The following is a 13,580-nucleotide window of genomic DNA, read 5'->3' as shown; positions in this document are numbered from 1 at the left end:
CGGGGGCAAAAATCTGGGGATTGGTCCTGCTTTGAGCAGGGGGTTGGACTAGATGACCTCCTGAGGTCCCTTCCAACCCTGATATTCTATGATTCTATGACACCTGATCAACATATGTGTAGCCATGCTGGAACCATTGTAAGGACAAAGAAAAGCAACTCTTCCCAAGAGGGCAGAGCCAAGGCATGAGCTCGCTGCCATGAAAGAGACCAAACAAATCATTTAAAAAGCATCTTGTGGGGAAGCTGGATTTCTGTCCATGATGATTTAATCCCCAAACAGCAGGCGCATAAGAACCCCCAGCACGGATCAGCCCATGGCTCCATATAGCCCTGTCTCTGGCAGTGCCCAGCCCCAGCTGCTTTACAGCGTGGTGTAAGAATCTTAGGATAGCAGAATGGGGGTAATCTGCCCCCACATTAGGTCTCATCTTGGTCTCTAATAAAGATGAGTTGAGCCCTGCAGCAGGAAGGTTAATATCCCTGCCAGAATTGACTCTGCTCTGGATTTTCTCATTTTCATAGAAAAATCCCCAATCCTTTTAAACTCTTGCAAATTCTTGGCCTCAACTTCTTGTGACAGCAAGTTCCATAGGCTAAGTATCTATTGTGTGAAAAAAAAATTCCTTGTATTAGTTTGGAATTTGCCGCCTTTTCAGTTTATTGAATGCCCCAATGTTCTTTAATGAATAAACCACCACGCTGCCACGTGCGGTGCCTGCTCATGCCCACAGGCCAGCTTCTGGAAAACAGCCTCTAATTTTAGGAGCCCTGATTATTGGAAGCTCAAGTTAATAAAGGGTCTGATTGGTTACCCACTGTTCCTACAGGTTTTATTGGGGGTTGTGGGTGCTGAGCACCAAGTTGGGCCCCCAGAATTAGAGGACCGGCCTGGGTGGCTGACTGGAGCCATGTTGGAGGTGGAGAGGTAGCACAACATATTCTGGGCTGATGCCCGAAGGTCAGTATTGCCTGCTGCGATGCTGTGTACCCCACGTTACCCAGCATGGAGGGATGAATGCAGCAAAGAGGACAGGGAAACAAGATTGAAATTAAATTAAAATCTCTCCCTGTTCATGGCTGTTTTTCTGGACGAGCTTTGCTGACCAGAAGGGGTTTAATGCACACAGAGCAGACAGAAGAAGGTTCACTCAAGTTGGAAGTGGGTCCAGAGCCGCACAGCCAGGGCACAAGCCAGCAAACTCCTTACTGAGAGAAGAAGCTGCCGTTCTCCTTGCGGGAGTATCCACTGTTGGTGGCAGCTGTGTGGGGACATTCTAGGGAAGGAGAAAGTCATGTGAGTACAAAGTACTACCAAGTGTGGAAGGTGGCATCAGGCCGGGCCTCACGCTGGAGTGAACGGGGACTCTGGTTCTAGTAGTTATCATGGTGGCCGTAGATCTCCAAGTATGTCACAAAGGAAGGGAACCATCATTATTCCCATTATACAGATGGGGAAACTGAGGCAGAGATGTGCCATGATTCACTCAAAGTCACACAGGTGGGTGGCACTGACCAGGTCTCCTGACTCCCAGGCCAGTGCTCTATCCATAAGGTCATGCTGCCTCATGCATCGCCAGTTCTGAGACAGGCTCACTGGGTGGCCTTGGGAGAGTCTCTTCAGTGGGTACTCGGTGCCTCTGACAGATAGACAGCCACCTAATCTCTGGGCCTCATTGCCTGGGGTCCTGCCGATAAGTAATGGCAGCCACTGATCCTTGCAGAATAGTTCCTGTCACGTAGCTAGGACAGGGTTTGCCCAGGCAGCCCCACACCACAGCCACACTGGAGCTGGGATCCCCATGTGGCTGTGACGGTAGCAGTGCAGAGGAATAGCCTCCACAGTACCCCGCACTAAGGGAGTGGCCCCTTTGTTACTGCCCCGCCAGCCTGTCCCTGACCCTCCCAGACTCTCAACCTTGTGGGCTGCGACACATTTTGAGGCCCATCCCATTGGCTGATCTCCATTAAGATGGAGGCACAGGCAGCTGCCTGTTGCCCTTACCGATGGCTCCCTCAATGCTGTGGATCGACTCTTTTGTGGGGCTGACCCAGCATCTCATAGACAGGCCCCTGGCTGTACGGTGCTCCACTGGGGGCAGCTCGGGTTCCTTCACAGGCTCGAGACCCTTCAGTGCTCTGGAGTAGGCAGGAGGGGAGGGAGAGGCATTAGAATTCCAGACTCTGCGCTCCCTGGGGCAGAGGCCAGCTCTTACTAGGTACATGTCCAGCACCATGCCACCTGCATTCTGGTTGTGCCCCCCCGGCGCTACGGTAACACAAAGAACCATCTGGGTGGGTTTAGTGCATTCGCTTAGGGCTCCTGACAAAGGGAACAGCCGCTCCTTGCAGCTATCCAGGCTACTGGGTCTGACTGCAGGACTGAGAGCTTTCAAAGGGGAAAAACCTGATCAGACCTTTCTTCCCCCTGTGGCAACATGTCCATGGTAATGATAATGTGGTCATCTTGCATGTATTAATTGCCTCTTGATTGTTGTCAGGTGCAGCATCACCAGCCCCAAGGGTTCAAAAGTCAGGAGCGAGGCCCCCCCCAAAGCCACAAGACTTTCCAGATGATGCTTTTGGGTTTCTTTGCCTCCTGCTTTCTAAGCCTCTCTGGTCAAGCTCAGGGCACATTTCCAAGCTTTTCTCTGCAGCCCGGAGAGCTGGAAATGTACTTTGTTTAAATAAAAGCTGAGAATCTCCCACTCCAGGAGCTGGGACTTGAGGAAAAACACCAAATATTGCAAGAGGTGTGATACAATCACAACAGTTGGCAACACTGCAAAGAGCACAATATCCTGCCTGGTTCTGCCGCCTCCTCCTCCTCCTCCTCCATTTGTAGGGAGAGGGGGAAATTGACAATTAACAGTAACACTGTGGCCAGGGTCTGTGATTGTGCCTCTGGGACACAAGGCTCTGCCACAGCCCCCCCAAGGCCCACAGGGATTGGACGCCTGTAAAAAGCTGCCGAATAAGTTCTGCTGGCTCCCAGAGGTAAGTTCAGCTTGTTACCACCCCAGCGTATGAGAAGAGGGCAGGGTGGCTAGTGGTTGGGGAGCTGGAGGCAGAGCTAGGAGGATGTGGCGTGGGGGACTGAGGAAGCAAGCTCAGGCTGAGGTTTCTGTTCTGTTCTCCTGAGCAGGAGTCCATTAGCTTTTATGCAGCATTGGTAGCTGTTCTCTGGTCCAGCAAGAGGCTGCCACCAGCTACCATGGAATCCTTCCAGCTGGCTTGTATCCCAGGCACAGGCGCTTAGTGCAATTAGCTACAAACCGCAGGCATCCCGGTGATCAGCTGGTACCTAGTGGGGACTCACCAGTGTGCTGCCTAACAATGGAGCCCTTTCAGAGCACCAGTCGGTGTGACCAAGGCCATGCCACTCATCCTGAAGCACCCAGCAAGCTGGCGAGGTAGACAGCAGGTAAGGTAGTGCCTAAGCATGTGCTGGCCAAGTGACTTGCTGATGTCAGGGCTGCCCTGAGTTTACGTAATGCTCTGCAGGGCCAGGATTTGTGCTGCTGGGGAGAAATGTGGCAGGAGCCCCAGGCAAGGCAGCAGGCTGTTCAAAGGAGCTACCCTCCCATGAGCCTCGAATGCCCAAACCGGAGGTAAACAGAGCAGCTCTTCTGTCCCAGGAGTCCTGCGTTTTTGGGTCTAGGCTGCAACCCCGTCTCTCTGTAGCATTGTTCTGTAACTAGCTGCGGCATATGGACTCTGAAGCCCCCCGCTAGTCATTAACTTCAAACACCCCACTCTTCTGTTGTGGTACCGGGGGCACCATCAGACCTGTCCATACCAGCTCTCCTAGGTTTCCCCGTCCCTGGTGCTGCCAACACTGTGATGGGCTAGCAGCATGCTGGGCTACATGCCAATACTAGGACTTTGTGACTGAGAATTTCTGCCCCACCCCATTCCCCTTCTGCCCCAGGGTGGTGCCCAGCTCACATGCACTGGAGTCTGGGCTGCTCCAAACCCCAGGTAAGTGGGCACAGCGCAAGGCTGATGGTGGGTTGGAATGCGGAGGAATCTGGGCACTGCCTGGTACAGTTGGTTGATTGGGTCAGATGGCTGCAGAAGTTGCGAACCAGGAGCTGGAGTCTTCATCTGTATTGACTGAAGGTGAGCTGCTGGGGCAGGGTCATTTTGGGAGCTGCTGCCAGGGAGGTGCCTTCCCTCCCCATAGTGACCCTGCAGCACCACTGAACCTATGCTTAGACCTCCTCCACGCACAAGCCAAGAGGCCAGAAGCTTCTGCAGGATGTAGGCTTGTGACAGGGCACACTAGACCCCAGGGCCGGCGCAACCCATTAGGCGACCTACAATTTTGGGGGCGGCGACTACGGTGGCATTTCAGGGTGGGACCTTCCGCCGCCTCTGTGGGGGGCGGCATTTCGGGGCGGGACCTTCCGCCGCCTAGGACGGCAAAAAAGCTGGCGGTGCTCCTGCTAGCCCCTCACTGGTCCAGCAGGAGTTAAGCCCACCCTATGGGCCAAAGAGGCCACGGCCCTGAGCCACTCGGAACCCAGGTATAAAAGGGAGCAACTCAGCTCAGTTGGGGCTGACCGCTGAAGAGGAAGGATGCAGGAGCTGATGAATCTCCAGACCGCAGAAGCTAGATGTGATGGAAGATGCCCAAGAGGGGTTGGAGCTGCTGGGAACTGCCCACACTGATGAACCCTGGGATGCTGGGGATGCCAGGACCACCACACGAGGAGATGGGGTAGGAAGTGGCTCAGGGGGATGACCTATTAGGCTGAATGCTGTCACTGTGTTGTGGTGGGATCCCCCCATACCCAGTGGCGGTAGGTTCTGCCACTGTTAGGGCCCTAGGCTGGGACCTGGTGGAGTAGGGTGGGCCTGGATTCTCCTACCCCCTGCTGCCAACCCCACCCTCAGGGTGGCAGTCTTCCCACCTTAGGCCAAGAGGCTTGCATTCGTCTGCTGAACCAGGCCATCAGACCCTAGACTGTTTAACGTTCCACCCTACCAGAGAGCCCAGGGCAGTCGGACTGACTCTGACCATTAGGCCACACTTCCTTGAGGCTAAGGGGGGACGAGCGAAGTCAGCCCCAGGACTGCAGTAGCCCTGGCTCTGCCCCCCAAAGAGGATGGGGCAAACAGCCTTGCAGCTGTGAGCAGATTGGGGCATTCACTGTCACCAATAGCTGCTCCCAGAGGAGGCTGTGCCCTGCCTGAGATCGAGAAAAGGCCGCTTGCTCCTGCTCACCCATGGACATCCAAGAGGGTCTCCTTGTGGATGACAATCTGGCTCTTGTCTCTGAGCTGCTCCTTGTGGTGGTTGTAGAGTGAGGTCAGCTTAAAATCCAGGCTGTCTCTGGGAACCTGCAGAAGGGTTCAGAGAGAGTCACTAGACAGAGCCTCTGACAAGCCTGGTAAAGGTGCCTCATCCCTGGGTGCTGCGAGGGCTTCACCTGAGGCAGGGGACAAATTACATTCTGCTGCATTCACTGGCTGTGGGGAGTTACACAGGGAAGACTTTCTCTCTGTTATTCTGCTGGTTAGAGTCAGGGAGTCAGGACTCCAGAGCTGTGCACCCAGCTCTGGGGAGGGGATGGGTCTGAGTGGTTAGAGCAGAGCAGTGAGCTCTGGAACACCTAAGTCCTACTCTCTCATCTCTGCCACAGCCGCACTGTGTGATCCTGTTGTGATGTTATAAGTGTAATATAATATCTCATTGAAAGGTGACAGGGCCAGAAAGAGTTAACTAGCTCACAGACTGACCTGACCCATGGCCGAACTTTAGAATATCAGGGTTGGAAGGGACCTCAGGAGGTCATCTAGTCCAACCCTCTGCTCAAAGCAGGACCAATCCCCAGACAGATTTTTTTCCCCCAGATCCCTCAATAGCCCCCCACAAAGACTGAACTCACAACCCTGGGTTTAGCAGGCAAATGCTCAAACTACTGAGCTATCCCTCGGAAGATATGTAAATGAATAGAGCTTTGAAATGCAGCCTGCATTGTTAGAGGTAGAAGGGGAGATGTTTGCTCAGGTCCTGTGATGTAAGCAAACAAGTCTTGTCTATTGCTATAGCTTTGATTCAAAGGTCAAAAAAGGAATATTAACATTTAGGAAGACACTTAAGTGAAATAGTATTATTGTCTATATGTCTATTTGAAGATTGTGGTAACCTGTATCTGAACTGTTTAATGGATAAATTACCCTGTGCTAATTGCCAGGATGTTTGGGAGAAGGAGAGTTAAGCCTATTGTTTTCTCAGGCCAAAAGGCTGCAGGAAATGTATAAAAACCCTGGGACACGATCCTTCTTCATCTCAGATCTGCTTTAGGTTTCAAGAGGGGGAAACCTTAAGCCACAAGGATTGAGATCCCCAGTCACTGATCGGAGTCACCCTGAATATGGACATTGGACTATAACCTATGGACTATTTCTAAAAGGACTTTTGGCAACTACAAGCTCATCTCTGCTGTGTATCTGGACCTCAAGAATTGAATTCAAGTCTGTATGTATATTGATCTTTTAACCAACACACTCTTTTCTTTTTAATACATTTTAGCTTAGTTAATAAGAATTGGCTATAAGCGTGTATTTTGGGTAAGATCTAAGTTATAATTGAACCTGGGTGTGTGGCTGATCCTTTGGGATTGGAAGAACCTTTTAGTTTATATGATGAGATAAGATTTTCAGTAATCATCATCATATCTGATGTGTGTCTGGATGGAGGCCTGAGGCTGGGTATTTTAAGGGAACTGCATTATTTGGACTTCTGAGTAACCAGTGAGGTACTATAGAAGCTGTTTTGTGCTGGCTTGGTAAATCAAAGTATTGGAATATCCACCAGCGTTTGGGGTTTGTTTTCCCTGTTCTGTTTGCAGTTGACCCTGATCGAGTGACCTCAGCTGGCTCCCACAGGCAGCATCGTCACAGTTCCTGCCGACTACGCCACTGTGACAATGCTGCCTGTGGGAGTCAGCTGAGGTCACTCAATCAATCTACCCTTCTATTTCTAACAATGCAGACTTGTATTTCAAAGTTCTATTCATTTACATATCTTCCTAACCAGTCTCTAAAGTTCGGCCATGTGTCAGGTCAGTTTGTGAGTTAATTAACTCTTTCTGGCCCTGTCGCCTTTCAATGAGATATTCTATTACACTTATAACATCACACCCTGGGCAAGTTGTTTTACTTTTCTGCATCTCGGTTTCCCTATCTGTGTAACACAGATCTAACCCAAGGGAAGTGGGGGATCAACGCCCGTGCCCAGGGGCCCAGCCAATTTGGGGGCCCTCAGCAAGAGTGCCAAACATTTGGTAGAAGAGGGGAGGCATAAGGCCCTGCCCCTCTCTGTGGCCCTGCCCCTGCTCCTCTTCTTCCCCCCCCCAGGCCCTGCCCCCTGCTCAGGCTGCCTGGAAGCGAGAGCCAGGTGGTGGTAAGAGCCACCCATGCAGTCCAGGCTGCTGTGGGGAGCCCCGAATCTTCCACTTGCCCTGGGCAGGAGGCCAGGTTGCTGGAGAGCAGAATACTGGCCCGTGTCCCCACACACCCCTACCCCAACCAGGCAGCGGGGCCTCCAAGGGGAAGAAAGGGGGCAGGGCCATGGAGAGGGGCCGGCTCTCATGCGGAGGGGTGGCTAAGATTCCCCTCATTCCTTGGACAGAGGCTGGTGCTGCCAGCCCTTCATGAAGGGGGAGCTGATCACTTTATCGGTTCTCCCCCCACCCCCCTCCGCCCCCCGAAGCACAGCCTCTGCCGGTACCACTCCGCGCCTGCCCGGGGTTGTGGTTTGAGGGGGCAACGTGGCCCCCTGCCCCCAAACTACGTCCATGTTAAAAAGTAGGCAGGCCTGGGATTTTAATGGGGTGTTTTGTGCCCAGGGCCCCAGTAAATCTTAATCCACCTCTGCCCAAGGGCTGGAGGATTGCGAGGTGAGGTTAATGTTTGTCAAGCACTTGGAGAGCATCTAGAGAGCTGCAAAGTGTTCCGAGAGGTGTCCAGGATGCTTCGCAACGTGGATGTTACGCGCTTCCTCTCTGCTGCTTGGGGTGGGGACATGACATGGGCATGGCTTGGGATGCTGCTGGACAGAAAGCAAAGCCCAGAGGAGCAAGTGGAGCACAGAAAGGAAACCAATGCAGCTGCGGGTGAAAGGCTTTACTATGCCCTTGGCACGGCCAGTGTGGCTGCCCAGCCTGGGCGAGGAGATGGCTGTGCACTGGGGAACTTGTATCTGCTAATTCTGGACTATTTCAGGCTGTGCCTTTTGCGGGAGGGTAATCAGAGGATGTGGGATGGTGAGGAGGGGGAGGGAGCAGCAAAGGGCGGCACGGAGGGGCACTTGGGGGGCCTCTACCTCAGGTTCTGTATACCAGACTTCCTTTCTGGTGCTGGACAGGGTGGGTGTTCCGTGCAGGCGATTCCAGGGGTCCTGCTGCTGGGCCAGGTGGGTGGGCTCAGCATAAGGGCCTGTCTGGAACAAACAACAGTCAGCCACTCATGCTCTGAACACCAGCTGTCAGATGGTCTTTGCCATTGGCATCAGGGCATCCTCCGGACACCTGCACCACTCTCTACTCCAGTGGGGGTGGGGGTGATTCTGTATGTAGAGGAAGTTAGCCCTCTGGCCCCAGCCTGGTGCAAGGGGAACCCTGATTTGACTGCAAGCAGTTGGGACGCCTGGGGATCCACTGCCCCCCATCCTCTACATGCCAGCAGGGCTGTGCAGGAGGCCACTGCCTAGACCTGTCATACTGGTGCAACAAGGAAGGTTTATACCTCTGGCATCACTTGAGCTGTTAGGAGCCATAACAGCTCTCTTGGGACGGAGACCATCTTGTTCTGTGTTTGTGCAGCCCCTAGAGCTATGGGGTCTGTACTGCTCTGTTGGGGGGGCTACAAATAATTGGCAGTGAAAGCCACTGCCCATCAGAGCAAACAGGTAACTCCTGTTCTCCCCCCTCCTCGGCCCAGAGCCCTTTCCAGTGACTGCCCAAGCCAAACCTCTGACATAGTTTAAATCCCGCAAGAAACCCCGTGCTGCTTTCTGCCTACTCAGATTCCTTGCTCCTCTGCTAGTGAAGATCTGGCCTCACTTCTCTTGTTTGCAGAGTTGTGGGATTCTTGATTGTTTTCAGTTTGCTCCTTTTTTTAACCTAGGGCTGGAGTATCAAACTCTGGTGAAAGGTCAGAGTCCACAGTGAGCTCTGCACACTGGCACCTGGACGGCAGCTGAACTCAGGCCCTGTTTCTAAGTAGCTCATGAAGAAGGGGGGATTGAGCCTGACTCAAACACTGAAAAGCTGATTTCAAAGGGACCCAGCTGACTTGCAAGCCAGGCATTTTATATATATATATAAAAGGAGTCAAAAGTAGTTTCAGGCAGTGTCTCTCCCTTGACCCCCGCCAGTTTGTTGCCATGTGAAAGTTGCAGGCAAACAACAGGGGAAACTGAGGCTAAATCTTTCACAACAGACACTGGATTCTGGATCCCGTCTCCCCAAGTTAGATCCTTCCCTTCCTAGCAGCCGCTCTGCTCACCAGCTGCCCTGTTCCTACCAGAGGTGGCTGCATGTTGGCAGCGGGGTGCAGGTTCGGCCGGAGCTAGGCCGATGAAGGTCCCGGTAGGAACTCGGGCAGCCCAGCAGGGGGCGGGGATCTTACCTGGCCCGACCTGGCCCGGCCCGTGAAGGTGTCCTCGTTCTCGTAGCGGGGGTAGGGGAAGGGGTCCCGGGTGGGCGGCATCCTGCGCCGGGAACAGCAGCGCTCCTCGCGGCTTGTTTGCGAGCCCGGCCGCGGTTGCCAGGTGACGGTCCCCAGGGATTCCGAGGAGGAAGCTCTGGCGCTGGGGCTCCCCCTGGTGGCTGGAAAGAGCAGCGCGGCGGGGCGGCCTGCAGGGAGGGTGAGAGCAATTCAGGGGGCTGCGCTGGGCTGTAGGGCTGGGCATGGAAGGACTGTGCGGGAAGATTGCAAGGAAAGATGCGGAGAAACTCAGGCATGGATGGAAACTGCGCCTGGAAGGGCCAAGCACCAGCCTGCACAGCGTTTATTTTAAAACCTGCTGCCGCCATACCTCCTCCCCCACCCCCCGCTCGCTTTGTTACACATGGCTGGGCACTGCATGGCCCTGCTTCCCCAAGCTGTAGAGGGGCTACACCCAAATCCGCGGGCCAAGCAAAGGGCTGTTGCAAAGGGGGGCGGGGGAATCTAATTTTGCAGGGAAGATGCCCATGTGCGTAACGAGACACGCGGCGCAGAGGCAGAACAAAGGCCTGAGTGCGAAAACCTACATGGGACTAAACGGGGGAGGGGGGGGGAATGAATGTGCAAAAACAGGTAATTAATGCTGAGGCTAAAGGATGACAGTGCGCGCCTCCAGGAAGGACTAAATCTGCACGAGGAGAGCGACAAAGCTAGGCGGGGACCAGACGGGCCCGGGGCTTTGCACACAGGAGAGCGCAGATTTGGCCTCGCGGCGTGTTGCTCGGTGCGCATGTGGGGCTGGGGCTGCCTTGGCACGCGCAGCGTGGGCGCATCTTTCGAGCCGCAGGTGCGTGGCCCAGGTGCGCGCGACGGCGGTTGCCGGGGGCGGGGCTGGGCGGGGCTCCGGCGTCCTCCTGCCTCCCCGCGGTGGCTGCACCTGAGCCCGCTGACGCCTCGCAGCACCGTCGCAGCTGCTGCACCATGGCTGGGGCTGGCCGGCAGCGTCCGTCCGCAGGTTGCTGCTGCTGCTGCTGCTGCCGCCGCCTCCTGCTGCTGCTGCTGCTCTGGGCGGGGGCCGCCATCCAGGGGAGCCGGGGCGAGGAGCGGGAGCTGCACGCCTGCAAGGAGGTAGGGGAGTGCGGACCGGGCGGAGCCCTGCAGGCTGGAGGGACCGGAGGCGGGGGAGTGACTCCTAGCCTTGGGGAAGGGGATCTGAGTTCTCTATCGGGGTGCTAGAGACGGGCACTGCGGCAGGGTGAGGGGGGTCTTGTAAGGGGTGATCAGGGCTATGGAGGTGAGGAAGGAGGGGCTCTGTGGACGGGGTCTGCTTGTCGTAGACCGGGCAGTGATCTAGAGGGTTGGGTAGCAAGGCATCTTCTTTGGGGGCTATGGCAACAGAGCTGCAGGCCCCATATGAGGGGCTGTGTGCCCCATGTGGGGCTGAAGAGAGGGAACTAGGCTGAGGGTTAGAGGCCATATCCTGTATGGGGTGGCATTGAGACAAAGGTGAGGGTCTATATGGGACAGTGGAAGGGGCTGTAACAATGGGGCCTGTATGCAATAAGGGGGATATGGAGGGGCAGGGGAGCCTGAGAGAGGGATGCTGCCTGTTCAGTACAAGGGGTGCTATGGAGGTGATTGCATGCCTCATATGGGGACAGGGGCTGCATTCCCTGTATGGGAGGTTGGGGCTGTAGGTCCCACTGGCCTGACAGACAGCGGTGAGGCTGGGCTGGATACCTACATGGCAAAGTGCTAGATGTGGTATGGGATGAGAAACTATGTGGACACACCTGACGGTTCGTTCCTGTATGTTTTTGGGGGAGGGAGAGGCACACAGGGCTGCCCTGCCTCACTAGAATTGACATAGCCTTGCAAAATCATTCGAAAGAGTTACCAGTTTGGGCTCTCCGGCCCCTCTGGCGCCGCTGCTGGAATCAGCCCACTAAAAATGCTAGAGGCAGAAGCAAAACATGCTGTTTACTCATGTCCCTAAAAATAGCCTGCTGGGGGATTTGAACTTAGTGGGACCGTGTTCATGGAGACAAGAACCAGACCAAAACCCCAGGCAGGTGGCGAAGGAGTTTCCCAAGGAGTGTGGCTGCTGTCAGAGTAATGCCATTCTACAGAGTCAGCCCGGTCTTCTATACGCCAGTTTTTCCCCAGCACTCGGCTCCCACTGTGCTGAGCCCTTGGCATTCTTGCTCCATATCCCCCCTTGTTGGTACTGATCAGGGGTTCCAGGAAAGTGGAGTGCATTGCCCCTACCTTGCTACAAGCAGAGGGGCACTTCCCTATGCCCTGCCTGCGACCTGTGCTCTTCCGTCTCATTGACCGTTGTCTGTAATCCCCACCCGGCAAATGGTCTCTTCTTTCTACTGGGGCAGGCTGCCTGTAAATTGGGTCCTAACTTTCTACTAGGTGAATGGAAGGAATTTGATATTTTGTGTGTGTGTGTTGGTTCGTATCTAAAAATGTCTTTGAAAAGTGGGGGTGGCAGAAAGAAAAAGAGGGTACAAGGAAAGGAGGCTGGAGAAAGTCAAAGCTCTGCTAGAAAGAGAGCAGCTTCCATCAGCTGCTTCTTGACACCTATGGCTTGAGTTTGCTCCACTCTGGTCAATGGAGGTTTCTTTCCACTGACCTGAGTGGGAGCAGGATCAAGTCCCTACAGTAAAGGGAGTTGCTGGGGAAATACCCCTCTTCCAGTGCTTTCTCACCCCCTCCCCCAATCTGTTCCTTAAGGGCCCAGTCCAATGCCCAGTGCAATCAATGAGCCCAGCGGAAGGACCCCATGGACCAGGGGGACTTGGATTGGGCTCTCACTCCTCCATTGTAGAGTATATTTCTGTGCTAGTCACCATCTCTTTTTGTCTGTGGCTTTACATTCTCCTTTACTAAACACGTTACTGTGTCTGTGCCTAGCTGTGTGCCTTCTCCTCAGGCCCTTCTGAACATTTTGGATTCGGCGCAGGCACACAGATGACTAGGTTTTATATGCTCGGTGGAAGGTTTGCCGTTGGAGGCTTGCTTTCATTACAGCACGGGCTCAGACTGGCTGTCTCGTCCAGGATCTGATCCTTTTCCCATTGCAAGGCTGAAGCAAAGCTTTTCTGATTTAAGTGGAAGTTGAGATCAGGTTCTCTGTGTATTTATATTTTTCCCCAGAAGAGAGGGATGCTTTTTGCCATATTACATCGGTATATTTTTAAATTATCAGATTGTACTAATGAATTTTTTTCATGCTTCTGACAACTTTATCCTTGTCATATGGTCAGAGAGTGCTCTTGACTTCCCAGTTCTAGTCATGTGAGGAGGTTAGGGTTATTAGGGTAATATTCCTGTCACATGGCAGAGGTCAGGCTCTGGTGATGCAGTGGCTGCTGTAACATTTTCCCCCTTTTATTTGCATTTCATTTAAAAAAAAAAAACCCCACCAAATATAATAGCCGTAAATGAATGCAGCTAATTAATAACACACCAATGGAGATCTCTAGGCCGGGGCAGATCACCTGGTATGATGTGTCTGCCGTTTGCTGGACATGTGTCTAAAGCAGCTGTCTTCAGAATCTCATTGGCTTTCTGAGCCCACAACCGCTTGTTCTTGGAGCACTTTCTCCCTCAGTGGCACGTTTGGCTACTGAGATGGTTATGTCCTCTGGTGCCTGTTTGCTTCTGCTGATGGGCCAGATTATCTGCTGGTATCAATGGGCATAGCTTTGCTGACTCCAGCTTGCACCACTTGGGGGTCTGTCCCAGGGTGATTCCTGGTTGGTGACTGTGTACAACTATCAGCAGCATACGGAATGTCCTCAAGGAACAGAAACTAGGTCCCAATTGCTTTTAGTCAGGTTCTTCTGTTCCTGCTTCAGGACTGGCTCTCGGAGGGGCTCTGACCTATGG

General features: G+C 53.8%; 2 protein-coding genes across 5 annotated transcripts in view; one reads left to right on the top strand and one right to left on the bottom strand.

Moving 5' to 3' along the window:
• Window positions 1–639: 639 nt before the first annotated feature.
• CFAP276 (cilia and flagella associated protein 276) lies at window positions 640–9,854 on the bottom strand. 2 transcript variants are annotated; one of them, XM_005312208.3, is made up of 5 exons: window positions 9,642–9,847; window positions 8,335–8,451; window positions 5,230–5,345; window positions 2,005–2,138; window positions 640–1,276 (listed from the first exon to the last, which is right to left on the bottom strand). In XM_005312208.3, the coding sequence occupies exons 1-5, from the start codon at window positions 9,720–9,722 to the stop codon at window positions 1,206–1,208; spliced, it is 519 nt and encodes a 172-aa protein (XP_005312265.1). In that variant the 5' UTR covers window positions 9,723–9,847; the 3' UTR covers window positions 640–1,205. The 2 variants fall into 2 exon arrangements, with proteins under 2 accessions (XP_005312265.1, XP_042717783.1); XM_042861849.2 differs by lacking the exon at window positions 8,335–8,451 and having other exon boundaries at window positions 1,073–1,276; window positions 9,642–9,854.
• A 384-nt stretch (window positions 9,855–10,238) lies between these two features.
• The window catches only part of ELAPOR1 (endosome-lysosome associated apoptosis and autophagy regulator 1), a 90,744-nt gene continuing 87,402 nt past the window's right edge, over window positions 10,239–13,580 (top strand). The window contains exon 1 of one of the 3 annotated variants that reach the window (XM_024112583.3): window positions 10,239–10,527. In XM_024112583.3, coding sequence (XP_023968351.3) covers window positions 10,321–10,527 — 207 coding nt within the window. In that variant the 5' untranslated portion in view covers window positions 10,239–10,320. Of the gene's footprint in view, window positions 10,528–10,568; window positions 10,809–13,580 lie in introns of those variants that run through there. The other 2 variants (XM_065592452.1, XM_005312200.5) reach the window with 2 other exon arrangements.

The sequence above is a fragment of the Chrysemys picta genome, chromosome 4, assembly GCF_011386835.1.
Source record: "Chrysemys picta bellii isolate R12L10 chromosome 4, ASM1138683v2, whole genome shotgun sequence".
Lineage (NCBI taxonomy): Eukaryota > Metazoa > Chordata > Testudines > Emydidae > Chrysemys > Chrysemys picta.
This window is presented reverse-complemented; position numbering and strand designations above follow the sequence as displayed.

What these genes read in the sequence shown, in the direction of transcription:
- CFAP276 (XM_005312208.3), bottom strand. Translation starts at nt 9,722, where the DNA reads ATGCCGCCCACCCGGGACCCCTTCCCCTACCCCCGCTACGAGAACGAG. An exon ending in GCCGGGCCAGGTCGGGCCAG is followed by an intron (nt 8,452 to 9,641) that starts GTAAGATCCCCG and finishes TGTTTGTTCCAG; the next exon opens with ACAGGCCCTTATGCTGAGCC. An exon ending in TCTGGTATACAGAACCTGAG is followed by an intron (nt 5,346 to 8,334) that starts GTAGAGGCCCCC and finishes ACCCTTCTGCAG; the next exon opens with GTTCCCAGAGACAGCCTGGA.